Source organism: Dipodomys spectabilis, unplaced genomic scaffold (assembly GCF_019054845.1).
Source record: "Dipodomys spectabilis isolate Male_0828 unplaced genomic scaffold, ASM1905484v1 ptg000032l, whole genome shotgun sequence".
Taxonomy (NCBI): Eukaryota; Metazoa; Chordata; class Mammalia; order Rodentia; family Heteromyidae; genus Dipodomys; species Dipodomys spectabilis.
This window is the reverse complement of record NW_024870709.1, coordinates 1,602,950-1,630,142: the sequence shown is the minus strand read 5'-3', so window position 1 is coordinate 1,630,142 and position 27,193 is coordinate 1,602,950. Positions and strand designations below refer to the sequence as shown.

The 27,193-nt window shown below is 40.6% G+C and overlaps 1 protein-coding gene and 1 pseudogene across 2 annotated transcripts in view; both read left to right on the top strand.

Moving 5' to 3' along the window:
• The window catches only part of Map3k7cl (MAP3K7 C-terminal like), a 72,107-nt gene extending 70,179 nt beyond the window's left edge, over nt 1–1,928 (top strand). For both annotated transcript variants that reach the window (XM_042676949.1, XM_042676948.1), the window contains exon 5: nt 890–1,928. In XM_042676949.1, the coding sequence (XP_042532883.1) occupies nt 890–1,070 (181 nt within the window). In that variant the 3' untranslated portion in view covers nt 1,071–1,928. The remainder of the gene's footprint in view (nt 1–889) is intronic.
• Nucleotides 1,929–19,782: 17,854 nt separating this feature from the next.
• On the top strand, nt 19,783–19,878 carry LOC122105717 (annotated as a pseudogene).
• The last annotated feature ends 7,315 nt before the right edge of the window (nt 19,879–27,193 follow it).

Sequence of the window (27,193 nt, the reverse complement as noted above, 5' to 3'; positions counted from 1 at the left end):
GGCTTATAGAAGGCTGCATCAATGACTCATTCACAAAGATTGCTGAGAACTGAGTTTAAGTCCCCTCAGTCTTCTTTCCTAATACTACACTGCATTTGGCACCCAGTGTAAGTGCACCACCTTGTTAACTAGAGCTGCATGACAGAGGCCCTTCCCCTCCCTGAGCCTGCATCCATGCATTCAACCAACCATGGGCCCCATGCTTACATTTAGGGTGTGCTCTCAGTTTTTGATCATTTTCTAAACTACACAGTACAGCAGCTATTTACATAGCAAATACTTAGTATTCAGCATTGGAAGTGCTTTGGAGATGACTTAATGTAGGCAAGATGTGTGTGGTTATATGCAGATAAGTATTGGGGTTGGATGTGGAGATTCTACAACAAATCCCTGATGGATATCAAGGGCGATTGTGTACAGGCAGGATAAATAAACAATATCTTCAAGAGAAGATTTTTTTAAAGTGCAAATGGACTTCCCTGAGCTCAGATGTATCCGACTCAGAGGAATCAAAGGAAGGTAATTCAGTAACAGGTGAACTAATTATTTTTCCTACAAGACAATATAATGACATAACTCATTCACTATCCTAAACTGTGTATTCTTGTTTTTGAAATGATTTATAACTTTTAAGTACTTGCTATACTCCTGTTTGGGAGTTATAGGATATTCTGTGTATGTTTAGTGTTTAGGGAATGCAGTAAGAAAGTAAAGGGACCTAAACACTTGTGAAGTTGGAGAAATAAAAGCATGCCATTGGTAGGTAGAACATGGAATGGGTAAAAACATTTTTAAAGAAAGCAAAATGAAATATTCCATTTCTATTGTGCTATTATGGGATCATCTGATTCACTCGAGTTGAATTCTGTGCCTTTTCCTGCATTTTCAGAAAGGAGCTCATCGCCAAGCTGGACCAGGCAGAAAGAGAGAAGGTGGATGCTGCCCAACTGGTTCAGGAGTTTGAGGCTCTGACGGAGGAGAACCGGACACTGAAGTTGGCCCAGTCACAATGTGTGGAACAACTGGAAAAACTTAGAATACAGTATCAGAAGAGGCAGGGCTCATCCTAACTTGAAATGATTAAATGTAAGTGTGAGACAGTGGTGATTGCTATATACTGGCTGAAAGAATTTATTTTAAAGGGATGGCCAGTAAAACCTATTGTTTCTCTTTATTACCCACATAGCAAATGTCTAGAATATGTGTAATCTTCTTTAGGAACATGTGATCACAATATACATTAGGGTGGAGAATGATAAAAATAAAGTATCGACTGACCCTCTCTAAGAATCATGAGCCATGAAACAAACCAGTAAGATTCTCATTGGAGCTGCACATCTGTGCACGGACAAACTTCATGCCTTTGACATTTCAAGTCTGCACAAATATAAACCGTTGCTATTTCTCTGCATGTATTTATGTTCACTAGAGTCATATGTAAGCCTTCCATGATTGATTGTCCTAAGAATAAATGGTTGAAGACTATAAAAGCTTTCTCATGAAAATATTAGCAAGAAATCATACTTGTGCCAAAATTCCATTCTCCCGTGCTGACTTTCTGTTGCAATAAAGACACAGAAAACTCTGCAGTTTCTTTACTCCATGTTAACACATGGTGAACATCTCAAGCTTTGTCCTGTGTGTATTTGGGATATGGGGAAAATGGAAGGGTATAGTGTTTGACATTATTTGGTGAGTTCCCGTGCAAACAGAAGTGAAATTAGAAGATTACTTTGTATTGGATTTAAGGATGTTGGATCAGGAATCTAATAAGAGTAAATTCAGAACAAACATATATATATATATATATATATATATCCTCGTTCTAGTTATCACCACCATTTGGTCTCTCATCCAAATTGGTTTCTTTGTTATATGTCCATTTCTATTCATGTAACTTCTTTTTCATTAAACATGGATCAAAACTGCCTATTTGTAACTTGCTCCTTTTTAACCCTTACGATGGTGGAAGTTGGGACTGCCTACCCTTGTTTAGGGTTTGTTTGCTGTATATGCTAAATAAATTTTAAAAAGCCCCTTTTCTTGGCAAGGGTATGAGCTGGGTGCAGTGGCTCATACCTGTAATTCTAGCCTCCTAATCAGGAAGCTGAGATCTGAGGATCACAGCTCAGAACCAGCAAGGGCAGGAAAGTTCATGAGACTCTCATCTCCAGTTAACCACTAAAAAGCTGGAAGTAGAGCTGTGACTCAAGTGGTAAAGTGCTGGTTTTGAGCAAAAAAGCTCAGAGACAGTGCCCAGGCCCTGAATTCTAACCCCAGAACTCTTTCACACACACAGACACAACAACAACAACAAACCCAAAACTCAAAACCCAAAATGTATGGCTTCTCATATGGAGCTGTAATATGGTTTATGATATATTTGTACCTTGAGCTATTTGTCTACAAGCATAAAAAATAGTTCGTTAAAATAATAGGATGGTTAGGCGCTGGTGGCTCACACTTATAATCCTAGCTACCAGGAGGCTGAGATCTAAGGCCATCCCTCACAGAGATTCTTACCTCCAATAAACTGCTCAGAAAAAACCAGAAGTGGCAATGTGGCTCAGGTGGTAGAGTGCTAGCCTTGAGCAAAGGAAACTTAGGAACAGTGCCCAAGCCCTGAGTTCAAGCCCCAGGAGGACGAGGAGGAGGAGAAGGAGGAGGAGGAAGAAGAGGAGGAAGAAGAAGAGGAGGAGGAGGAGCAGGAGGAAGAGGAGAAGAAGAAGAAGAAGAAGAAGAAGAAGAAGAAGAAGAAGAAGAAGAAGAAGAAGGAGAAGGAGAAGGAGAAGGAGAAGGAGAAGGAGAAGGAGAAGGAGAAGGGGAAGAAGGGGAAGGGGAAGAAGAAGGAAGAAGAGGAGGAGGAGGAGAAGGAAGATCTAAAAGAGATTAATGGGTCTCAACTGAGAGTGCTCTTGTCCCCAGAGGGCAATGTCTTTGGTTGTCACCAGGCCAGGATGAGGGTGAGAGATGCTACTGGCATCTGGAGGATACATACTGAGAGTGTGGCTCACATCCTACAAGGCAAAGGACAGTCTCCCCTAACGGCCCAGCAGTTCAGTGGCTTGAAGTTGGATGCTCCCTGGGGTAGACCCATCACTGGGAAGTGAAGGCTTACCACGGAAACACATCGCAGAGTCATGGGCTTCTTGCTATGGCAGAGTTGGTGAGGTTCTTCAGGCATCTCGAGTCTTTGTTTCCCATTTGTAGAAATGAAGTTTTCTGAAAATCCCAAAATTTCAGTGTTGGGAAAACGTATTAAAGAGGTTTCATGTTTGGCCAAAAGTAAAAAAATCCCTGGGAAGCTGGCTGAACCTTTTCCCCCAGTTACTCTGAAGCTTATAAATACTAATATAAAGGAGATGTTGCTCAATAATGTATACAATTCCAGAGTTAATGGAAAAGCAGGGAAAAGAGTGACTTACTAACCTTTAAGTAAAAAAATTCAGCTTTGGTTACTGCACATTCAAAGAGGGTTGCTTGTATTTCTAGGATTTAAGTACTCATGGCCCTTTATAGAACTTGGGGACAGGAACAGAGCTCTGAAATCTTTGGGCAAAATGAAAATAGCTGAACAGATGAAAATGTTTCAACAGCGTGGTACTATGCCACAGAATCACTGAGTGAATAATTTTCATATCTTTACTCATCCTGAATTTTTCTGTTTTCAAAATATTCACATTCCTCACTCGAAAGCAAGCATTTCCCTGAATACAAGTATTTTTAAGCAGAATTTTATTCACCAAAACATACAAATAGCATGTGATTTATGGTAAGTCAGAGAAAATGATGGGTAGATTTTTTTTGCCTTATTAGTTCAACATTTTTCCTAATTGTATTTACCACTACACATGGTCTCTACAACACACATCATTGAGAATTTATTATCTTCAGGGCCAAGAGTATAGTTCAGTGGTATAGTACTTGCCTAACTTGCACGAGACACTGGGTTTGATCCCCAATGGGACACACACATGCATGTGCACATGCGTGTGGGCACACACACATGCACACACACATGAATTTTCCATCTTTAAATGTATTTATAAAATTCCCACTATTACCAATAATGTAAGGCTATACAGAAGAAAAGCACAGATATCCTTCTGGTATTAGTATGAAGGTGTTTGCTTTCAAGCTAGAAAACAAGCAAATGTAGCTCATATTACAGTCTGTGATTGTTCTTCAGTTGTGGGGCCTGAACTCTGGGCCTGGGCACTGTCCCTCAGCTCTTCAGCTCAAGGCTAGCACTCTACCATTTGAGCCACAGTACCACTTCTGGCTTTTTCTGCTTATGGGGTGCTGAGGAATCAAACCCAGGGCCTCATGCATGCAAGGCAAGTGCTCTACCACTGAGCCACCTTCCCAGCCCCTTGTGTGATTGTTCTGTTGGAGCATCTCTTCTTGTGAGTCACTTAGCTTGTATAGTGATGAGATTGTACTCATATGTGGCTGGCAGTCAACTCTCTAGCTTGCAATTGGCTGAACACATTTCTCCAAGTCATCCTGGATTTCAATGTACTATTTTAATTCAGTATAAACAAGGAACTGAGAGGGTCCTGGAAATCAAATCCAAGCTGCTTAAGATTTATTACACACTGCCAAGAGCAGACAGGGCAGCAGCAATAGAGGTTGCAGAAGTGAAAGACACATCGCTGTAAAGATGATTAATCTCATTGCAGTGCGTGGAATGGATTGTACTAAATAGAAAGTGGGGGTCCAGGGAATTGTTAAAGGCTCATGGAAAGGAAAGTGTAAGAGACCTGGAGTGGTGGCAACTGAAATGAGCTCACAGACAGGAAGGCTAGAGAATTCCTAAGAGGAGCAGGATGCATGGGAATGGATTGCATGAGTGATTTAAACACAGGAGATGAAGAAAAATAACGCTTAATGGGTTCTGTCTGTCACATTATTCCAGGTGCTATGCATAGAGTGTGTTGCTTAATTCTTATAACGACCTGCCAAGTGGCTATAATCACTCTCATTCCTCCAAACCAGAAATTGAGGTTACACAATTTGTACAACATTCTCTATTTTACCTGGGATGCGAAATTTCATTCATTCATTCATTTATTCATCCATGCATTCTCCCCTCGCCCCTTTCGTGCTGAGTCTGAGTTAAAGATGTATTTCTAAGTCAAGGGGGAGAGAAGCATGGAACTGGTAAGAGTAGGACACGGGAAGCATTCAAGCTTCCTTCTCAACTGTTCTCTCTTGGAGTGATTGCTGTGGAGGGAGCCGGCACCCATGTTGGGGAAGGACTGAAGCAGGGCAAGGGACAGGCCCTCAGGTAAGGAGTTGCGACCGTTGACAGCAGCCCAAGGGCTACAGAAGGCTGGGGGGTGGCTGGCTGACATCTAGGGGGTCATCTCATGAAACTCTAAGCCAGAGCCAACTCTCCTAAACTCCTCCAGGCTTTCAATTCTCAGGGACTTGGACACAAGTTTGTTTTAAGCCGCTGAGTTTTGAGGTGATTGGCTAATCAACAATAGATGACAAATATGACAAATAAATGGGATAAGTGCCAACAGGGAAGAAAAGATAGCTCCTTTATGAACTTAAGGCAAAAATGAATCTGACTGAGCTGAGGAGTCTCTCCTGACTCCATAGTGACTGAGGAGAGAAGATGTGATGGGTGAATAAGAGTTACGGAGGAAAAGTAGGCAGCAGATGAAAGGAATCTAGACAGAGCGAAACGATGGGCGACGTTTGTAGCACCGCCTTGACGTCAGGCTGGTGTGGCTGAGCAGGAAGAAGCTGATGTCTGAAGCTGCAGACAACAGGCAACAGTTGAGAGTTGTTACCTCAGGAATTTTAGCCTTCATCTGAAAAGCAATGAGACGCTATTAAAGGATTTCAAGCATTTTACAGGTGTGACATATTCTCTGCTAGGATGACATGTCTTCGGAGCTTCCTCTTGTAAGATGTCTTGCTTGAAGTTGCTCTTAGAGTGGTGTAAAGGGTTCTATAATACATATTTAGATGGATGGTCCGAAGATAAATAGATGGTTCAGTTGGTACCTGGCTTTCACGCAACACACACACACACACACACACACACCCCCACACACACACACACACACTTCTTGGGTAGCTGTGAAGTCAGACAGATAAAAGAATGACTTTTATGAGGGTAGATTGCCAGTGAAATGATAATAAACAGAAGGTGACATCCTGAGTTTCACAAGCCAGAAAATAGTTTTTCCCTAAGGAATTAGGCTTTTTAAAAACCAAACAATGTTTACCTGGCTTGTTATGGAGTGTTAGAGTAGCCTTGTGAGGGTCACAAACTTGAGTTCATGTATATAAATGAGGAACCAAGTTTGTCCACAGCCAAAGGAAGAATTGACAGTTACAAAGGATTGCAGCCTATTTTATCAGTCACAGAACAAGTCTGGGCAGTGGCTGTTCTCTGGGGTGAAATTTTGTGTAGCAGAATTTCTCTCCAGCTCCTTAGTTGCCTGCTAGCTTCTCCTAACTGGAGTAAATGCAGAACCAGACAAGCCGCAATGCCATGGGCACTGTTGATGCATTGATTACTTAAAGATCGATGGGAGGAAGGAGAAAAGGAGAGAAACTGATCATGGGTAATTTCAAGTGGTTTCTTTGGTTTGTTTTGTTTTGGCTACTCATTTCAGTGGGATTGTGTCTAAGTATCTGAAAACACCTAGCTTGCCAAGGAGTTCCTCAGGGCTTTTCATTTCCGGTGGAGTCTCTGCCTTTGGTGTGTTGTGGACTTGAAGCATGGGGAAAATGGAGAGGTGGCTTGTGGACGTTAAGTATGTGGAGTAGGACAAGAATCCTCCTATCTCTACTTCCCGAGTAGCTGGAAATGTAGGTCCCACCACACCCAGCTCTGAAGCTGACTCTTGTACCTTGACGTCATTGGAATCCTTACAGGACACACAACATGGTGATCAGACCTCAAATCCCAGGCAAGCAGCAAGACAAACAGCAAGTCCCTATGCACTGTGGGAAAATCTCGGCTGGCTTTTATCAAGTGCTTGTCTTTAGAGACAGATAGGTGTTGACAGGACTTGCAAGCTGCTGGCCCTCACCTCCAAACTGTGTCCCCAGAATTTCAATGTAAATGCAGAAATTTAGCATACTGATGATAACAGTAACAATGATAGTTGATATTAAAACTATTTGATGACATTCATTGATGTCTAGCTGACTCAGAAATGGGAAGCAAAGGATCTCTTTATTTTTAGCAAGGGATAACCTCCCCGCCCCCCCAGTGTAAAACTTCTTGGGAAGATTGAGTGTGAGATTTAGGGTTAAGGTTTGGAGAGTGAAGTGCTGTTCACCAAAATGCATCTTTGTTAGTCTCCATATATGTGTGTGTGTGTGCACGTGCACAGCCCTCACCAGGGGCTTTGTAAAGGATGTTCTTCACGTTTATCCATGTAATTGGAAATCCTTCCCAAGACATTCTTTACTATGATATGTTTGATGAGAAACTGAAACAATGGTCTCTTTCAACACCAGTGTTTATTGCTGGCTCAAATGATAGAATGCTTCCTTAGCAAGCACGAGGCCCTGACTTCAAGCTCCAATACTTCAAGAAGAATAAATAAAATATCAAGACATATTTCTTAAAAAAGAGAAGGAAAGAGAAAGAAACAAAGATGTAAGGAAAAAGAAAAGCGATAAAGGGAGCCTTCTCTTGACAATTAATACTGCCTTGTACCACTGCACCCATACCAATATCTTTTGTTGCTTTATTTAAAAACCAGCAGCGTGGGTTGGAGTGCTTGCCTAGCATGTACAGTGCCCTGGGTTTGAGTCTTAGTAACTCTCCTTATGCTTACTTGTTTTTTTTTTTTTTTTTCACTCTCAACTGGACTGTTACCACTTGAGTCATGCTTCCAGTTCTGGCTTTTGTTTTTGTCGGTTCTAGGGCTCAAACTCAGGGCTTGGGCATTGTCCTTCAGCTTCTTTGTGCTGAAGGCTAGCATCTACCACTTGAGCCACAGCATCACTTCAGGTTTTTTGAGTGGTTAATTGGAAATAAGAGTCTCACAGGGACTTTCCTGCTTGGGCTTGCTTCGAATTGTGATCCTCAGATCTCAGCCTCCTAAGTAGTTAGGATTACAGGCGTGAGCCACCAGTGCCTGTCCAGTTCTGGCTTTTTGCTGGCTAGTTGGAAATAAGAGTCTCATGGATTATAATTATTGAGATCTGCTTCTCACTCTCAGAGTTGGAGATGGCAGCATCCATATTTCCAGTTATCCTTCTCAGGCTGGTATTGAATCTCAACCCTCAGTGCCCAGCCTCCTGCATAGCCAGGATGAAAGACATGAGCCACTGGCGCTCAGTAAGCACATACGCATGCCATACACACACACACACACACACACACACTTTACAAAAATAGCATCACAACCAATAAATAAGCCCAGTATCTCTTTGTTCTACTCTGTCTATAGATCTCCATTGAAATGCAGTTTAAATTTACCCCAGTCAACAAGCTCTAGATGAATTTGATCATTATCTCATAATCTCGCCTTCAGGCTACATTTATACTGGTAAGCATGTTTTAAAGCGCTCCATAAATATTTGCAGAGTGATAACATTCTATTTAGTAAGTATTTGATTTCCAGTTTTACTGGAATAGTTTTGCCTAGCTTATTATAAAAAATCAATTAAAAACAAATTATCATCTAACTAGGGACAATTCTAGATTATTCAAAGAGATTTTTTAAAAAAAAAACTAAAACCCTCTGTCTCTGTTTCTCACAGTTATTTTTGGAGAGTTATGAAGTCATGTTGTGAGGCCACACAAACATGACCGTGCTACACTGTAGTATCAGTGGGCTGCACAAATCTTACTTTTTCCTCTCTGTATTTTTTCATTTGTTTGCTGACCTGTAATTCTCTTTTTGTGACCAGGTGAGTGAAAATGGCATGGTCAGTTAAGAAAGATCATATCATAACTGGGTAGAGTGATTTTAACATTTCTTTGTTTTTGCATCAAAGATGGGTATGTGTAGTTCTAGGCAGATAGGAGGGCTCTGTTACAGAATGTCTTCAGAGACTGAAATTTCTCTGTCATTATTGACATCTGGCTCTCACTCTCAGAGATCAAAATGGCAGCATCCATGTTTTCCAGCAGCAAGAGGAGGAAACACCAGGGGAAGGAAGAGTACATTGGCTGCCTTGGAAGCTGCCCCAAGGTATTTCCAAGTATGACTTTATTAGTAATTTGATAGTGGCTCTGGGGTCTCGCATTCAGTGTCTCAAATTTGCTAGGCTGGAGCAATACCATTGCCAGCCAACCCTGTTTGTTACTGGTTATTCCTGAGATCACCATGATTCCCCCTCAGGATTTGTGATCAGCCCTCAGGATTTGTGATCAGCCCTCTTCTAGGCTTCTGATCATGACTTGGATCTAAGGCATAGGCCACTGGGACCATGACAAAAAAAAAATCTAAGGACTTTTTTGCCCAAGCTGGCCCAATGCCACGATCTTCTCCATCTCAGCATAGGGTGATAGGTGTGTAGGCACTGCATCAAGCTATAACTTGAGAAGGGAGTCTAGTGAACTTTCCTGCCCAGGCTCAGACTTGATCGACTCATTTTTACCCTCCAAAGTAGCTAAGATTATGGGTATGAGCCAGGCTCTGTTGTGACTTTCTGATGGTTCATTTTATGTGTCAATTGGACAGCTACAAGGTATGCAGGTATTTAATTGAAGAGTCTTCTAGACATGTCTGTGAAAATAGACCAAGTGTTGCCTACCCTCACATGGCTACGGCTCACCCAATCAACTTCATTAGAACAAAAGGGCTGACTTTTGAGTAAGAGAGGCTCCTGCCTGATTGCCAGGATCGGGGGCAATTTCTTACTGCTGTCATGCTGAATGGCTCTTCCTGGGCTTGAACCTGCTGAACTGCACTTCTCTCCTGTGTCTCTAGCTTGCTGATTCCAGCTCTTGAGACTCCTTGACCTCCATAATTTCATGAGCCAGTTCCTCATAATAAACAATCTGTTTCTCTGTTGGTCTATTGATGATCTATCCATTCTATCATCCCTTATGGGTTCTGTTTCTGGAGAACCCTGACTAATACAACCGTATTGCCTGGAACTTTGTATGGAAGGGGAGAGTGATGATGCGGGGTGGAATGTGTGTGGGTGGAGTTAGGAGAGCATTGCAGGAGCAGAGCTCATGCCTTCAGGGTGTTGGTGAGTGTCTCACAGATATTCAGATGCTGGTGTGTCACTGAGGGCTGTGTGTCTGGTGTGTGTGTCTCTGATGCAGTCATTCACAGAAGGAAATGGTGAAGGAAGAATTCCACACTTTCTGCCACATAGGACCTGTCTCCCACTGGGGAGATCAGAATTCATTGAAACAAAAATCTCAATCAGAAACAGATTCCTTCACTTTCACAGTCTTTTTGGAGTATTGGAAATACAAATATGGGTATAAAGCTAGAACTTCATCATTTTATCCATTGATCAACATATACATTTATATTGTGGTGTGTGTATGTGTGTATGTAACACAAATGGAAATAAAGGTGATTCCTTTTATTTAACAAATAGCCGGACACCAGTGGCTCATGCCTGTAATCCTAACTACTTAGGAGGCTGAGATCTGAGGATCGTGGTTCAAAGCCAGCCTGGGCAGGAAAGTCCGTGAGACTCTGATCTCCAATAAACCACTAGAAAACCAGAAGTGGTGCTGTGGCTCAAGCGGTAGAGTGCTCCCCTTGAGCTGAAGAGCGCAGGGACAGTGCCCAGGCCCAGAGTTCAAGACCCAGGACTGACCAAAAAAAAAAAAAAAGGAAGAAAAAATGAATAATAAACTCCCAAACTATAGACATTTTTTATGAAGATGCCAAAAGAAGATTTTGTTTGTTTTTGTGCCTGTCCTGGGGTTGAACTCAAGGCTAGTGCTTGGCTCCATTTCCAGCCTTTTTGCTGTTTAATTGGAAGTAAGAGTCTCAGACTTTCTGCCAGGACTGACTTCAAGCCGCCATCCCAGAGCTCAGCCTCCTCAGCCAGTGGCGCTTGGCTAGGAAGTTTTGTTTTTTAAAGAGAATCAAAAAAAAATCATATTTAAGTAGCTGTACAAAGGAGTTGCCATTAACAAAGCAGTTTATGAATAAAACATATCTTGATCAATGTCACCGCTTTCAACATTCTCACCCACCCCTCCCCGCCCCACCTCTTCCCTCCTCACCAAAGAAAGTCTGGACAGCAGTTCCCAATCACCTTACTTGCTTCCCAGTCTGGGTATTTTGAAGATACCTCACTGGCTAGAAGCACAAGTCACCACAGGGTTAGAGATGAAGTCCTGGATTTTCATAGCAGCATCTCAGCTCTTGCAGAATTGCAAATATGAACTTTGTTTCTCTTCTCAGATTCTATGCAAGGGCCGAATGAGCAGGGCTCCTGCGGGATGTTGCTCACACACTTCTGTCTGGCTCTTCTTTCAAGCCCTGGGGAGCGCTGGGGTAAGAACTCAGTTTGGTATGCTCAAACGAGGTCAGTCCCAAGGCCCATGAATAAATACGAAACTGACTTACTGTTGGTTTCTAGGTTTAAAAAAGCTTTCTTTAACGGTAAGATCAACCATCTGAATGCAAGGCTCTGTATAGCTCTTCAAAAACACATCTATAATGCTGATTTTCTTTGCTTTTTCCCTTCCTTCCTATCCCCTCTCCTCCCCTCCCTTCCCTCCCCTCTCCTCTTCCCCTATCCCCTCCCCTCTCTCTTCCCCTTCCTCTCCCCTCCCTAACCCTCCTTTCCTCTCTTCTTTTCTCTGTGTATGTGTGTGTAATAGAGCTTGACTATGGCCTTGTGCTTGCTAGGCAGACATTTGAGCTACACTCCCAGTCCTTTTGCATTTACTTTGTTTTTTTAGGTCCAGTCTCACTTTTTTTTTTTGGTCCAGTCGTGGGGCCTGAACTCTGGGCCTGGGCGCTGTCCCTCAGCTCTTCAGTTCAAGGCTAGCGCTCTACCACTTGAGCTACAGCGCCACTTCCGGCTTTTTTCTTTTTTGCTTATGTGGTGCTGAGAAATCGAACCCAGGGCCTCATGCATGGAAGGCAAGCGCTCTACCACTGAGCCACCTTCCCAGCCCCAGTCTCATTATTTGTCCTGGCTACTCTAGGTCAGGATCTTCCTACCGCTACTTCGAAAGTAGCTGGGATTACAAATTTGCACCACCTCACTGCGCTCTGAGTAAGACTTCTTCTCATTTTTATTTTTGCCAGTTCTGGGGCTGGAACTCAGGGTCTGAGCACTGTTGCTGAGCTGCTTTTGATCTAGGCTAGCACTCTACCATTTGAGCCACAGCACCACTTCTGCCTTTTTCTGTTTATGTGGTGCTGAGGAATCAAACCCATGCTTCATGCATGTGAAGCAAGCACTCTACCATTGAGCCACCTTCCCAGTCCTGTTATTGAAGTCCTTACAAAACTCTCACTTCATCCTCTCTCCACCAAGTCTCCAATTTTTCTATTTCATCCGATTTTTTTTTCCTTTTGCACAATACCTGGCACATGAAAGGGTCCGAGGAGAGTGCCTTAAGTAGATCTTTTTTTCTTTCTGATTATCAGAGGTCACAGGCCTTTGTCTCTCTTTTGACTTTCTCTTATATAGCAGCATCTTAGCTAGCTTCATCACATTTGTTGGGCTGTTTATAGGTGACTGATTACTACTGAATTAATTACAAATATTCCTTCAAAAGTCCTTGACATTGAACATGGAAAAAAATAACCCATAAGAATTAAATCACCCACATATAGCAGGTAACCTAATTAGCAAGGGAGGTGGGAGGTACCTAGATCATGAAAGATTTATAAGGCAAATTAGGGCATGCATTCTAATCAAAGTAGCTTCTACTTGCCTTTTTTCCTCCTGTGGTACTCTTTGAAATAAAACCAATATGGTGTGTATATATATATATATATATATATATATACATATATATATATATATATATATATATTAAAAATTTCCTTGCTGGGTACTGGTGACTCACACCTGTATTTCTAGCTATTTAGGAGGCTGAGATCTGAGGATCTCAGTTCAAAGCCAGCCTGAAAATCTGTAAGATTTTCATCTCCAATTAGCTACTAGAAAACTAGAAGTGTCCCTGTGGCTCAAAGTGGTAGAGCACTAGCCTTGAGTGAAAGAACTCAGGGATGGCACCCAGGCCCTGAGTTCAAGCCCCATCATGATACCACCACTACCAACAACAACAACAACAAAAGGTTATCTATAGGAATTAGCTGCAGGTAGAAAAGTCCTACAATGTGAATTGGCCAGATGGAGACCCAGGAGAATAGATGATCTAGTTCCTGCTCAAAGACCAGGAAGCACAAGACTCAGGAAGAATTGATGATTCCCCATGAAGGCCACAAAGAAAGAATTCTCCCTAATTAGGGCACAGCCTAGAGAAGGCAGCCTGCCTTTCCGAATCTACCCATTTCAGTGTTAATGTCATGCCAGGATATCCCCAGCAATACTGAGATTCATGTTTGACAAAGTATCTAGAGACTCAGACTCTACCTAAGTTGACCCATGAAATTAGCCATCGCAGAGAGCCAGTCATCGCAAACTCTAGACAGCACTTTAACTGTCTGGTTTTACATGTTGCAAGGACAATTCCTCAGACCAATTAAATGTAGTAAACCAAAATGAAGCTGATTCACAAACTGGACAGCTCCCAGAATCAGGGGAGGTTCTGAGAACCCTGGCCACAAGGTGATCTGACAACATTCATAGAAAAATACAAGTGCGTCATAGAAAACAACTTAATTGGCTACAGCTTAATCAACCAACCTGGCAATTGCTTACAACTCAACAAATTAATTATTTACAGCCTAATTAGGTAATTAGTGGGGCCTCCCTGAAATCAAAAAAGTTCGCTTGCTGCATTGAAACTGTGTGCGTTCACTGTGTTGTGTGCCATGCAAGTACTCCATCCAAATCCATGGCTTCTGACAAAAACTTAAACTCAGATATAGTAGAGAAAGTTAAGTACTCTTCATCACTGGTATAATTCTCATACCTGGTTATCACTGAGGTTAAATTAGTAAAAAGATTCATACAACTGGATCTGAAGATTTAATTGCACATACATTCTTACGTCAGCAGATTGCTGGGTACTTGTTTTGTGCTGAGCAGGTCGGGCTGCAAAAGCTAAGAAGACTTGATTAATACAAGGACAATGGTTTAGAAGAAGCCTGAGTTAATGGACTCCCATGAGAGTTCTCCCTTTACTCTTTGTCCCCCTCATCAAAGATGTTGTTTATTCTCCCACATCATTGCACTTGTGTTGGAGCCCTACAATTGTCACTTCTGTATAGAATATGGTGTGGATAGTGATATGGTTAGATTTTACATATAATCCTCAAAACTCTTAAGTTGAAGCTTGGTTATCAGCTGACGGTGCAATTAGCCTCGCGTTAGGACTTAGAGGTAAGAAGGAAGCTGGAAGGAGGAGGGAACATTCCCTTGGAATTGCACATTGGAATGCTGGCCTCTTCCTCTCTCACTCTCTGCTTCCTGGCTGCCATGAAGCAAGCAGCTTTCCTCTGCCATGGTCTTTTGTCTGATGTGCTGCCTTGGCACAGGCCTGAAGCAACTGGGCCGAGCAACCACGGACAGTAACCTCTCAAACCATGAGCCAGTATAAACTCTGACTTCTAATAACTTGTTTGTCTCAGGTATGTTGTCATAGAAATGAAAAGCTGACTAACATAAGAAATGCAGAATGAGAGGTGGTAAAAAAGCACTCAAAGTGAGTCATTCATGGTCATAGGTGTCAGCCTCGGTGAGGCAACAGTAGCTGGAGGGAGAAACAGGGAGGAGCCTTGATGAGACAGAGAGAAAGGTAAGGGGAAAGGTGAGATGGACGGAGATGGCTGATCGCATTCACCCCTACCACCTTCTTCCTCTTCTTTTTTTCCAAATCAGCTTTTCCCTCCTTTCCCCACCCACAAGTTGTAGAGTTCATTTTCAACATAATGTCTAGTGAGAACCTCTGCTATATTTGTTCACCCTTTATCCCTTCATTTCTGTGTCCCTCCTTATGCTCCCAAAGACAGATACACAAGACAAAAAGAAAAGAAAAGAAAACGGCAACAAAGAAAACAGCTCTTGCTTCCACTGCATGTGACCAGAGGCACATAGACTTTGCTCCTTTGTGTTCCTCCCCTAAGAATATCTTCTTTTGAACATAGGTCCCATGGTTTCCCTTATCTGCAATAACTAGTCTATGTCTAGGACAAGCAGAAGAGGTCAAAAGCTATGTACATATGACCAGATAACCTGATGCTAAGTGAAATGAACCCTAAGATAGGGACACAAGAGGTTTCATCTCTGTTGCTGTTCTTTTCAATCTACTTATAATGTGCTATGTGATGTTTTTGGTTTCTTTGTATGTTCTTCCCCCATGGTACTATCCCTGTTGTCACTATATTTGATTCCAATGTCCTGTATCTTGTATATACATTTTTCTAATTTGGGGAGGGGAAGGGAAATAACAAAATGCTGAAATTAGGATACAGGATGACCCATTGTAACAATGAGATGTACAAGATAGTATATTGCAAATGAACTTTACAACTTTGCAGGGGGGGAGGGAGGAGTTGGGAGGTGGGGAGAAAAGGGATGGTAGGGGAAAAACAAAGGAGGGGGTGACAATGCTCGATAGGAAATGGACTCATTACCTTACTCATGTAACTGTAACCCCTCTGTACAGGATTTTTACAATAAAAATATATATTAAGAAAAAAAAGAATATCTTCTTTTAGTCTTACTGTGCACCTCTACCTTCTAACAGAAGGTGCTAAGACTCTCCCAAGAGAAATCTCAAACAGACTAGAGATCAGAGAAGGCAAACATGGTAAAGATGAAAAAATAACTAGAATTTGAACTCCTTGAGGAAAAAAAATGAAAGTCTTGAGTTGTCAAAGACAGAGGTTTTGGGCTGGGCATGGTGGTATACATCTGTAATCCTAGCTACTAAGGAGGCAGCATGTCTTGAGTTTAGACTGGGCAAAAGTGTGAGACCCTATCAAAACAAACTTCAGCTTACAGAGCTGGGGCCATGACTCATGTGATAGAGCAATGGCTCAGCAAACTTGAGGCCAAGTTTAATCCTTAGTACATTTAAAGAAAAAGACAATGAAGACAGTTGTGTCTGTGGTTCATAAAAAGATGGCGTTTACAGGAAGACTGGATTAATAATTAAATATTAATATCACATTCTCTCTTTGAGTCTTTGTTCATAAAGCTCCCCGTGTGGAAGATTACTCTCTTTGTCACCACATGCTGAATTCCCCTTCATGACTGGGTCTCAGCTTTACAGTTATTTCCTCCAGCAAGACTAGGTTTGGTGTCTTTCCTCTGTGTTCTCTAATTCATCCTATGTTGGAATTCCTCATAGTGACGGAACTTGTATCCTGACACATCCATATTCACAGAAACTCCTTGTGGATGATGGCTGGGTCTTGTTTATACTTTCATGTCTCTAGAACCTACTTCTGTGTCAGTTACCAGGCAGGAATTTAATAACTATGTGCCAACGGAAAGAACAAATGGAGGATTCCAATCCTGTTGTCTCGATGACATTGAAGCCATTGTTCTGTGTCTGGTGGAGGAACATCAGGAAGGGCCAGGTAGAGGAAGCAATGAAACACAGGAATTGGATGCTCTCCTGACCTCAAAGAATTTGGAATCTGGTAACACTTGTGAATGATGACAGCATAGAAGGCCAGTGACCTAATGCAGTGGTAGCATATGAGAGAAGAGTAAGATGTCCACATTTAACAAATAAAATTACAGGGTGCTAAGTTGAATTTGTTTCAGGGGAGCAATACTTGAGAATTACTCATGCAAAACATTCAAATTTGACTGGATCGTTTATATTTATCAGCCCTCAAGATAAGAACTTGGGTGTGAGACTGCATTTGTTTATTTCAGGGATGGAATGAGGATAGTGAAAGTAAGAGAAGTGATTGAAGCCAGGGAACCCGTGGCTCACACCTGTAATCCTAGCTACTCAAGACACTGAAATCTGAGGATCTTGGTTTGAAGCCAGCCTGGGCACGCAAGACCATGCGACTATTGTCTCCAATTAATCACCAGAAAACTGGAGGTGGTGCTGTGGCTCAACATGATAGAGCACTCAGCTTGAGTAAAAAAGCTCAGGGATAGAGCCCAGGCTCTGAGTTCAAGCTCCACAACCAACTGACAAACCGACCAAAATAATAATAATAATAATAATAAAATGTTTCAATAGAGTTTTGCAAGACAAAAATGTGAGGGAATGTAGTTCTGGTAAAAAGAAGCTTTAGGTGACACGATAAGATAGTGATGTATTTGGAGATGATGAGGTCTGGTGTGGTCAGTGTGAGAGAGCAGGAAAACCAGCCAGGTGTTTGGGCAGGGCCCAGTTATGGACCATGTCCCAAAGCCTCAGTGTTTTGGGCATGTACTCCCTGCACTAGGACAACACTGTGCAAACAGGTAGAACTGTGGCTATCTTCCCTGCAAATACTTCATTCACCTCACTTATTAAGCTTAGATATGATTCTCTCCTTGTAAATAGGAAGAATGACCAGGAACATTATGAAATGACCATAAATTACTCAATATTGGCTGGAAAGGTGGCTCAGTGGTAGACTGTTTGCCTTGCATGCATGAGGCCCTGCATTCGATTCCTCAGCACCACATAAGCAGAAAAAGCCAGGAGTGGCGCTGTGGCTCAAGTGGTAGAGTGCTAGCCTTGAGCTAAAGAGTTGAGGAACAGTGCCCAGGCCCAGAGTTCAGGCTCCATGATTTAAAAAAAAAAATTACTCAAATTTCCAACACTGTTCTTAAAACAGCATCTCCAGAAAACCTAAGGGGAAAATGCACACTAGGGAAGACTTACCAAAACAAGAAGTGGTATATGAAAAATAGTAATGACTAAGGATTTTAATTTTAATCTTTATTTTCAATTACAGAATTTGGTTATATAGAAATAGATAATAAAGCAGAAACAAAGAGCTTATTGATGACCTAAGAAAAAGGTAGAGATACTCTTCTATAATCTTTATTGAGCTTTTACCATATGCCAGATAGCGACATACGTTATTTTCCTTGACTTTAATATATATATAGTATAAATATATAATTAATTATATATAATATAATATGAGATGTTATATCATATATGATATATTTTATTATATGTATATTATATGATAATACATTAGTATATTATGTCATTTTATTAATATGTTAATGTATTATATAATATGTTGTATATAATTGGGTATTAATACATATTAGATATATTGCATAATATATTAGTAGTAATAAATGTTTAATATATAATATGATATAGAATATATTATATATTATATCATATATTATATGTAATGATATGACATCTAGTATAATATATGTATTATATATTATTATATTAGAGATTAGATACTATTAGAAATTAGATATTATTTGATATTAATACTAACATATATGTATGTTCATATAATAATATTTTAACAATTTTGGTGCACCTCTTGCTGACTCTCACAATTATTATTTTCCCATCTTTGATCACTCAACAAGCTATTTCTTATTTTAGATTGCAAATCTGCTTTGCCTCTAGTATCTATATTGTAGTGCCCCATGTCTAAACAGGTATTCACAGGTAACAATCAATTACTGAAGCCTTTGTTAGATAGGTTATGGGAACAAAAAAGTACAAATATTGGGGCTGGGAAGGTGGCTCAGTGGTAGAGCACTTGCCTTACATGCCTGAGGCCCTGGGTTTGATTCCTCAGCACCACATAAGCAAAAAGAAAAAAAAAGCCGAAGTGGCACTGTGGCTCAAGTGGTAGAGCGCTAGCCTTGAGCTGAAGAGCTGAGAGACCGTGCCCAGGCCCACAGTTCAAGCCCACTACTGACAAAAAAAAAAAAAAATACTGTAATCTTTTGTTAAATGTTCCACATTGAAGCAATAAATCCTCAAATTCCCCTTTTTACTAAACACCCACAGATAGTATTAGTCATATTCACTTAATAATCATTATCTATAATTTTCAGCTCTTTGTAAGATTAAACTTTGGTGCCATTTTGTTAGAAATACTATACATTCATACCAAAATATCTTTTAAATATCTTTATAATTCTGTAACCTACATGCATGGTTAGGTTGATAAAATACTTCCCATATAATTATTTCAATTGCAGAAAATGTTACTTACATTACTGGAGTGGGGTTTGCTATAAAATATTCAAATCTGTAATTAGAGTCAGTAGAAACAAAGACCTGAAACTTAAGCCATGCTATCCCCTAAAGCAAAGCTGCCAAATGGTTCTATAATTTAAAAATTACAACCACAATTATAAAAGGTGAACACAAAATCTTTTGTGATCTTTTCATCAAAATGATGAACACTATTTTAATTTTAAAAACACCCAAAGAATAAACTCTTGTAAGATGAACTGATTATTGTCCTGTTTTAAATCAAACTGGCTTCAAGAACTCTTTGTAGAAGTCCCCTCTCTTTTTTGGTTAATGTTTCCCTGCTTTTCTCCCAGCAATTTACCTGTCTGTTTCCTTAGAAGCCCTGCAGGTTTTCTTAGCTAGAGCTAGTTACTCAAGGTGTATCTCCTTACTCAGTGAGTGTAGACAGTCCTCTCTGCCTGCTCTTCCCACAGTGAGTAAACAGAAGGACCTGAGAAAGCCTCCAAAGAAAGCAAAGGCAGTCCTCCAGATATATGTGAAGGAGGTGATAGTATTCTCATTAAAGGATACACTTTATACCTGTGGGAAGCACATGCACTAATATTGGAAGGATACAGAGATGAGCAGGACCTTTACGCAAGTATGACACACAAATTCTTGAAATCTCACTATTTTCCTACCTTTTTTTCTATTTCTCTCTATACTGTCATACTAAAAGTAAATCCTACATAAATCTCTACTATCCCGTTATCCCAAAGTAGATGCTAAAACTTAAGAAAATTTAAGTAAGGATAGAATTTAGCGTCACTGTGGGTGAATATTATAATATGTTAAATATACTTGTATGTGTGTGCACATATCTGCATGAAAATAACATGAAACCCACCAAGAACTGTTAAAAAGGAGGAAAGGAGAAGGATTAAGAAAGAGCAATATACATTAAGCACTGGTGGCTCATACCTGAAATACTAACTATTCAGGAGGTTGAGATCTGAGGGTTGTAGTTTAAAGTTGGTCCAGGCAGAAAAATCTGTGAGATGATTACTGCTAATCAAAATACCCAAAATCCATAACTGGAGGTATGGCTGCAGTGGTAGAGCAACAGCCATGAGCGAGGAAGCCAATCAAGCACGGCCTCAAAAGTAAATGAATAAATATTTCTGGAAGAAATAGTAGTATAGATGGAATGAATTCAATCAAATTATATGATCTGCATATTATAATTATCACCATGAAACTCTTTTGCACAAATGATTTATTCTAATAAAAATAGCAAAAGTATAGCTCTCATACGAGATAAAATGAATGTATATTATATAATTTAGTTAGTTCAGGAATTAAGGATGGGGATCACAACCATCTCAGAAGAGAAGAAACATTTGTAGTGAGACAAGATGTACAGTGCATTTACCAAACTGGTCAATAGCCATTGTGGCCAATTTGCATTTATTTCTTTGTTTAAAGGGTGGTAATATAGCCTAGTCTAAAGTCAAACACAAGCATAGGTAAACTCATATGAATAAGCTAGACAGAGTATCCAATAATATATTCAAATTCTTTCTCACTTTTAGGTATTCTTTATAGAATTTTTTCATGCATCTGACAACCTTGCAATGGTAAATGAGTCAAGAAACAGAAAATTAGTGAATAAATTAGTTGTTATGTATATTAGATTTTTTTCAAAGCCTACTTTTTCCTACTTCTCATAGTTCTTACCTGGAACAGATCCCAATAACAAGGAGAAAGCAAACAGAAATTTAATAATTTATGCACACATAAGAAATACTCCAAGAGGTGGTTTGAGATGGAAAATAGCAGAGGGGCTCCGAACTCACGCTTCAATGTTATCTTCACTGAAACAAAGATAGAAGGTAGGGAAGGTTGGATATGATTTAAATTGGTACCTTCCTCATTACTCTGTCTTTCTAGTGATTTTGTCCTCTCTCTGGTATAGAGACATTCTTAAAAATATATTTTAAAAAATAGTGTGCTGAAGACAGACACTTACCTAGCATGCACCAGGCCCTGCACTTAAATTTTGTTTCCATTAGATATGTTAATTTTCTTTGAAAAAGGATAACTTACTTTTATATTGATAATTTCTCAAAATAATATTTATTCCAAACAGATATATCTGGAGGTGGCATATTTGGTTCTTCTATAGGTAAAGACATTTTCATTCAAGAATTTCTGTAGCCAGGTGCAGGTGGCTCAGACTTTTAATCCTAGCTACTCAGGAGATCTGAGGATCATAGTTCAAAGCCAGCCCAGGCAGGAAAGTCTGTGAGACTCTTATCTCCAATTAACCACCAGAAAACCGGAAGTGGTGCGTAAGAGAGAGCTCTGCAGCCTTGAGCTGAAGAGCTGAGGGACAACACTCAGGCCTTGACTTCAATCCCCATGACTAAGTTAAAAAAAAAAAATTCCTACCGTGCAAAAACACATTCAAAAAATTGGAAAAATTCATTTTGAACAATAACATAACTATGCATATGCCTTTTAGGGCATGGTATTAACCACTTACAATTTGATGAAAAAACTGGAATAGCAATCCTATTATCTTTAAATGTACTAACTTAAAATACATTTGCTTTTAAAGAAAGAAAATGGGCTGGGTGCTTGTAGCTCATGCTTATAATCTGAATTACTCAGGAGGCTGAGATCTGAGAATTGTGGTTTAAAGCCAGCCCTGGCAGGGAAATCTGTGAAACTCTTATCTCTAATTAAACACAAAAAGCTGGAAGTAGAGCAGTGGCTGAAGTGGTAGAGTACTAGCCTTCAGCAGAAAAGGCTCAGGGACAAAACCCTGGTCCTGAGTTCAAGTCCTAACCAGCAGAAAAACAAAAACAAAAACAAAAACAAAACCCACTCCCCCCCATACACACACACACACAAAAAGAGAATGAAAGAAGGAAAGAAGGAAAAAAGGAAGAAAGGGAAGGAAGGAAAGGAAGGGAAGGAAGGAAGGAAGGAAGGAAGGAAGGAAGGAAGGAAGGAAAGAAGGAAGGAAGGAAGGAAGGAAGGAAGGAAGGAAGGAAGGAAGGAAGGAGGGAAAGGAGATAGTTTATTTGGAATGGAAATGAGTGATGACAGCCAGGATAGGGGCTTTACATTACTCTGAATGACATATTCCCTGGGGGATGAGGTCATCTGGGTTTCTATGGTTACAAACAAAGCAAGACGTAAGCCAATACATTTATGGGTTACATTGGTGGGAGTGTCAGGGAGCTAGGCTATCCTAAGTGGAATGTCAGGTGTAGACTTCAACTATTATAGCATTCTGTGCGTTAGGTTGGTGGAGGTCAGAGGCCTGTTGGCTTAGGAAGTTCATCTGTTAGTCATGAGAGCTTTGTGTCAGCTAGGAAAGTGATGGTGATAGTTTCACTGAACTCTTCTCTTCACATGTGCCAGAGACTTGGCGACGTGTTTGATATAAATTTTTAACAACTGAACTTCTCTTACAGAGTGGGTGCAATCATCCTATTTTACGGTGTAACAATTCATTCCTTCCACACTCTCATCTCTCTTTTCAGTAAAGAGACCGTTTGTGTGTGTATATGTGTGTATGTATGTGTGTGTGTGCCTATGCCCGTGCCTGTACCTGTGTGCTGGTTCATGGACAGTTGCTCTACCATTCAAGCTCTACTTTCAGCATTTTTTGGCAGTTACTTAGAGATGAGTCTCACAGACTTTCCTGGCTCAAGCTGGCTGGCTTCCAATCATGATCCTCAGATCTCAGCCTCCTGAGTAGCTTAGATTACAGGAATGAGCCACGAGTGTCCAGCTAGGGAATTAATTTTAGTTTGTACTGCATTTTCTTCACAGATCACTCTTTCCTATTGTCTCTGGAGGCATTAAAATGTTTGATACCTTCCTTAGCATTGTAACAACCAGAGCTGATACTCACAGACTCATAAGCTGGTTCATAAAAGAAAAAGTATGACTACTTGATCCAGGTTTGATGTATTATGACTGGAGACCCAGGCAAAGGTATTACTTGTATACTTAGATTTGATGAAGAACAGACAACTACCCAGGAAAGGGGTTGGACACAAACATAGAGCCTAAGGGTGACAGAGAGGTAGGGATACTCAGCAAGGCTGTTCCATTAGGATTCCTCTTAGCGCGTGTGTGTGGCATTCCTTCATTCTGGGTGTCAGGAAAGACTTCTTCTAATTTATGAGTTACTCTCAGGCAAGGGAGGTTAGAGAATTTCTTTATGGTCAGAGGTGAGGGAAGGTTAGAGGACTAGTTAATAAGCTTTATGGCTTAGCTTGAAAGAAAGGGGTGTTGGTTTCCATGAGTGAAATCGAGGAAGAAGAATTATGCTTTCTCCATCTGCTTCAGGAAAGAACAAGAGGACAGAGAACTCTTGGGGACTCCCAATGTCTCCTGTTTCAAATGACCTAGTATGCCATATACCATACTTTGGAGTAGTGTGTGTGTGTGTGTGTGTGTGTGTGTGTGTGTGTGAACTCCAACATCTCATAGGTACAGTTCTAAAGCTATGCATTTTAATTTCTCTTTGGCATTGTTATGAAAGGAAAACAAAGACCAAGGCCTACCCCAACTGCCCCCTCTAAATACAAACAGCTTCCTCCAATCTCTGAGCCTTCTCTGCCCCAGCAATGGAAAGGATTGAACGAGGAAGTAACATGAGTCACCACTATTGCCACACCTCAGGAAAACCCCTGCTCCATCTTCCTCTTGTTCGTGTTGTGGTGGCTCTTTCTGGCCAAGGCCTTGGGTCCCCCAAAATCAAACGATAGGTTCCGAGGTTTCCTGTAGGAATGTAGCATCCATTCGATTGAAAACTGCAGTAAGAAAAATAAGGCCAGAAACAAACCAACACCATCTTTGAATAACAGAATGACTCTGCTTCTAAGCTGGCTGTTTGGAAGTAGGAATATAATTTCCATTTCATGTTTATGCATCTTTCATGGCTGTTAGGAGAACTCAGAGACTAGCCTCAGCAGGCCTATCCTACCCCTAGGTACCTGAAGTGTGGGGGGCATATTGTTTCTGTGGGGAAGATAAATTCAGCTGTCCAGCATGGCTTTCAGGAACATGTTTTCCTACTGGTTGCTGAGGTTCTAAAGCTGTTGGTTGATGTTCCTAGAGCCAAATGGCTGGACAGTGAGCAAGGGACTTCTCCTGGAAGTGACCACACTTGGCCCAAAGATCAGTTCTGTCACTGGGGATGGAGAAATAGGACAAAAGGCATGGGAAAATAGAAATGTAAAAATAGGGGGAGGAGGGTTTTGTTGAACAAGAATGAGTGAAGATGTTTTAAAGTCCTATCTTCTAGGAAAGTAAGGACTGATTTGGGGAAGGAATATTGATCTGAGATAATTCTATATCGGGCCTTTAGTATAGAAAATGGGTATTTTATTTTATTTTATTTTTTCTGTTCTTATGCTTGAACTCGGGGCCTCATGCTTTCAACTTTTTCTCTCATGGCTGATGCTCTATCACTTGAGTCATGCCTCCAATTGTGGCTTTTTGCTACTTAATTTGAGTCTTGGAAGGCTAGCTCTGAGCCAAGGTTCTCAAATCTCAGCCTTCTGGGTGCTGAGATTGGTGCCTGGCTTTCTTTACTTCTTTAGAAAGTTCTTCATAGCCAGGCGCTGGTGGCTCACCCCTGAAATCTTGAATAGAAATTCAGAGCTAGGCACTGGTGGCTCACACAGCAATCCTAGCTACTCAGGAGGCTACTATCTGAGGATCATGGTTAAAAGCCAGCCTGGGCAAAAAAGTCCATGAGACTCATCTCCAATACACTACTCAGAAAAAGCCAGCAGTGGACCTGTGGCTCAAGTGGTGGAGTTCTTGCCTTGAGCATAAAGAGGCTCAGAGACAGTGCCCAGGCCCTGAGTTTAAGCCCCAGGACTGGCAAATAAAGAGAGAGACAGAGGGAGAGAGACAGAGAGACAGAGAGACAGAGAGAGACAGAGAGAGAGAGAGAGATTTGCTTTACCTGGAAATTCATTAGCCTTCTAATTTATAATGGTGGTGATCTGGATTATGACCTTGAAATTTCTTTCAAAATTCAAATGATGTTGAGGTTCTTTCAATTACCCAGTGACTGGATTGATGCAATATCAAGATTCTACATCAGATCTATCGAATACATTCTGTGAAATGTGTGTGTGTGTGTGTGTGTGTGTGTGTGTGTGTGTGTGTGTGTGTGCATTTTTGTTTCCTTTCAATGGTCATCACAGAAAGACAAGTTCACTTAATATAGAAAGAACTTGAAAGCTGTATCATTTTAGATTATTTAAAAAAGAAATGCTACTATGATATATAGTTTCCTAGATTGTAATATTCACCCTTTACAGTATACAATTCAGTCTTTTTCAGTATAGTTAGAATACATAGAATGCCATTAATACTTAATTTTAGAACAGTTTTATCACCCCCAGAACCTTGCAAAGAAAACCCATTACCCAAGTGTACTTCCTGCTCCCCTTCCACCCTGGCCTCTGCCAGCCACCAATCTCCTTTCAGTTTCTATGACTTTGCCTGTTCTTACACATTTCACATAAATAGAATCATACAAATGTGGCCCTTGAGATCTGGCTTTTTTCACCTAGAAAATATTCTTTAAGAGTCATACATACTGTAGCATAAAAGAATATTCATTTGTACTCAGGGCCTAGACACTGTCTCTGAGCTTCTTTTGCTCAAGGCCTAGTGCTCTACCACTTGAGCCACAGCTCCACTTCCAGCTTTTTTGATAGTTTAATAGTTTCATAGACTTTCCTACCTGGGCTGATTTTGAACCATGATCCTTAGATCTCACCTATCTGAGTAGCTATGATTACAGGCGTGAGCCACTAGTACCTAACTTTACTCTTTTTTTTTTTCTTTTTGTCAGTTGTGGGACTTGAACCCTGAGCTCCTTTGTTCAAGACTAATGCTCCATCACTGAGTTACAATGTTTTTCTGGTGGTTAATTGAAGATAAGAGTCTCATGGACTTTCCTGCCAGGCCTGACTTGAACCACAATTCCCAGATCTCAGCCTCCTGAGTAGCTGGGATCACAGGCATGAGCCCCTAGTGCCTGACAGGCTTTACTTCTTATATTTAATTGTGTGACCAAGTTGAGCTAGTCTCTGTATATGATATGAGACCAAGATTCAAATGTATGCTTTTGCATATAAATTTCCATCTGTCCCAGCCTCATTTGTTGCAAAGACCATTGTTTGCCCGCTAAATTGCTGTGGTACAGTTGTTGAAAATTAATAGATCAGGAATGGAAGACTTTTTAAACTCAGATCTTTCATTGATCCATATGTCTTAATTATAATTTTGTAATAAAATTGAAAAGCCTAACCCTTACAACTTTGCTCATTTTTTATAGGGTATAGAGACTTAAAATCAGGGCTTGAGCGCAGTCCCTTAGCTGAGTTGCTGAAGGCTGACACGCTACTACTTGAGCCATACTTATGGCCTTTGGGTAGCTAATTGGCGGAGATAAGAGGCTCATGGACTTTCCTGCCTGGGCTGGATTCAAACCTGCAATCCTCAGATCTCAACTTCCCATGAAGCTAAGATTGCAGGCATGAAGCACTGGTGCACAGTTGTTCTTTTTGTTAATTTTTTCAAGATTTTTTTTTCTTATTTTGGTTACTACATATTTCCTTACCTGTTTTAGGATAAGCGTTTCTGTTTCTGAAAACTTGGTTGGATAGCTCATTTTCAACATTATACCCATAATATCACTGCTGTATTTGTTCACTCTTTGTCCCTCCATTTCTACGCCTACCCTAGCCCTCCCCCAAACAGATAAACTTACATACAAGAAAAAGGTATAGAAATTTTAAAAAAAAATAGCAACAAAGGAGAAAAGAAAAAAACAAGAAGAAAAATAACAAAAAAATCTCTTGTTTCCATTTCTTGGAGTTCATTTCAATAAACATGATTTTACATGTTCATATGTACATAACTATTGAGCCTTTGTGATCCTCTCCTAAGAATATCATCCTATAG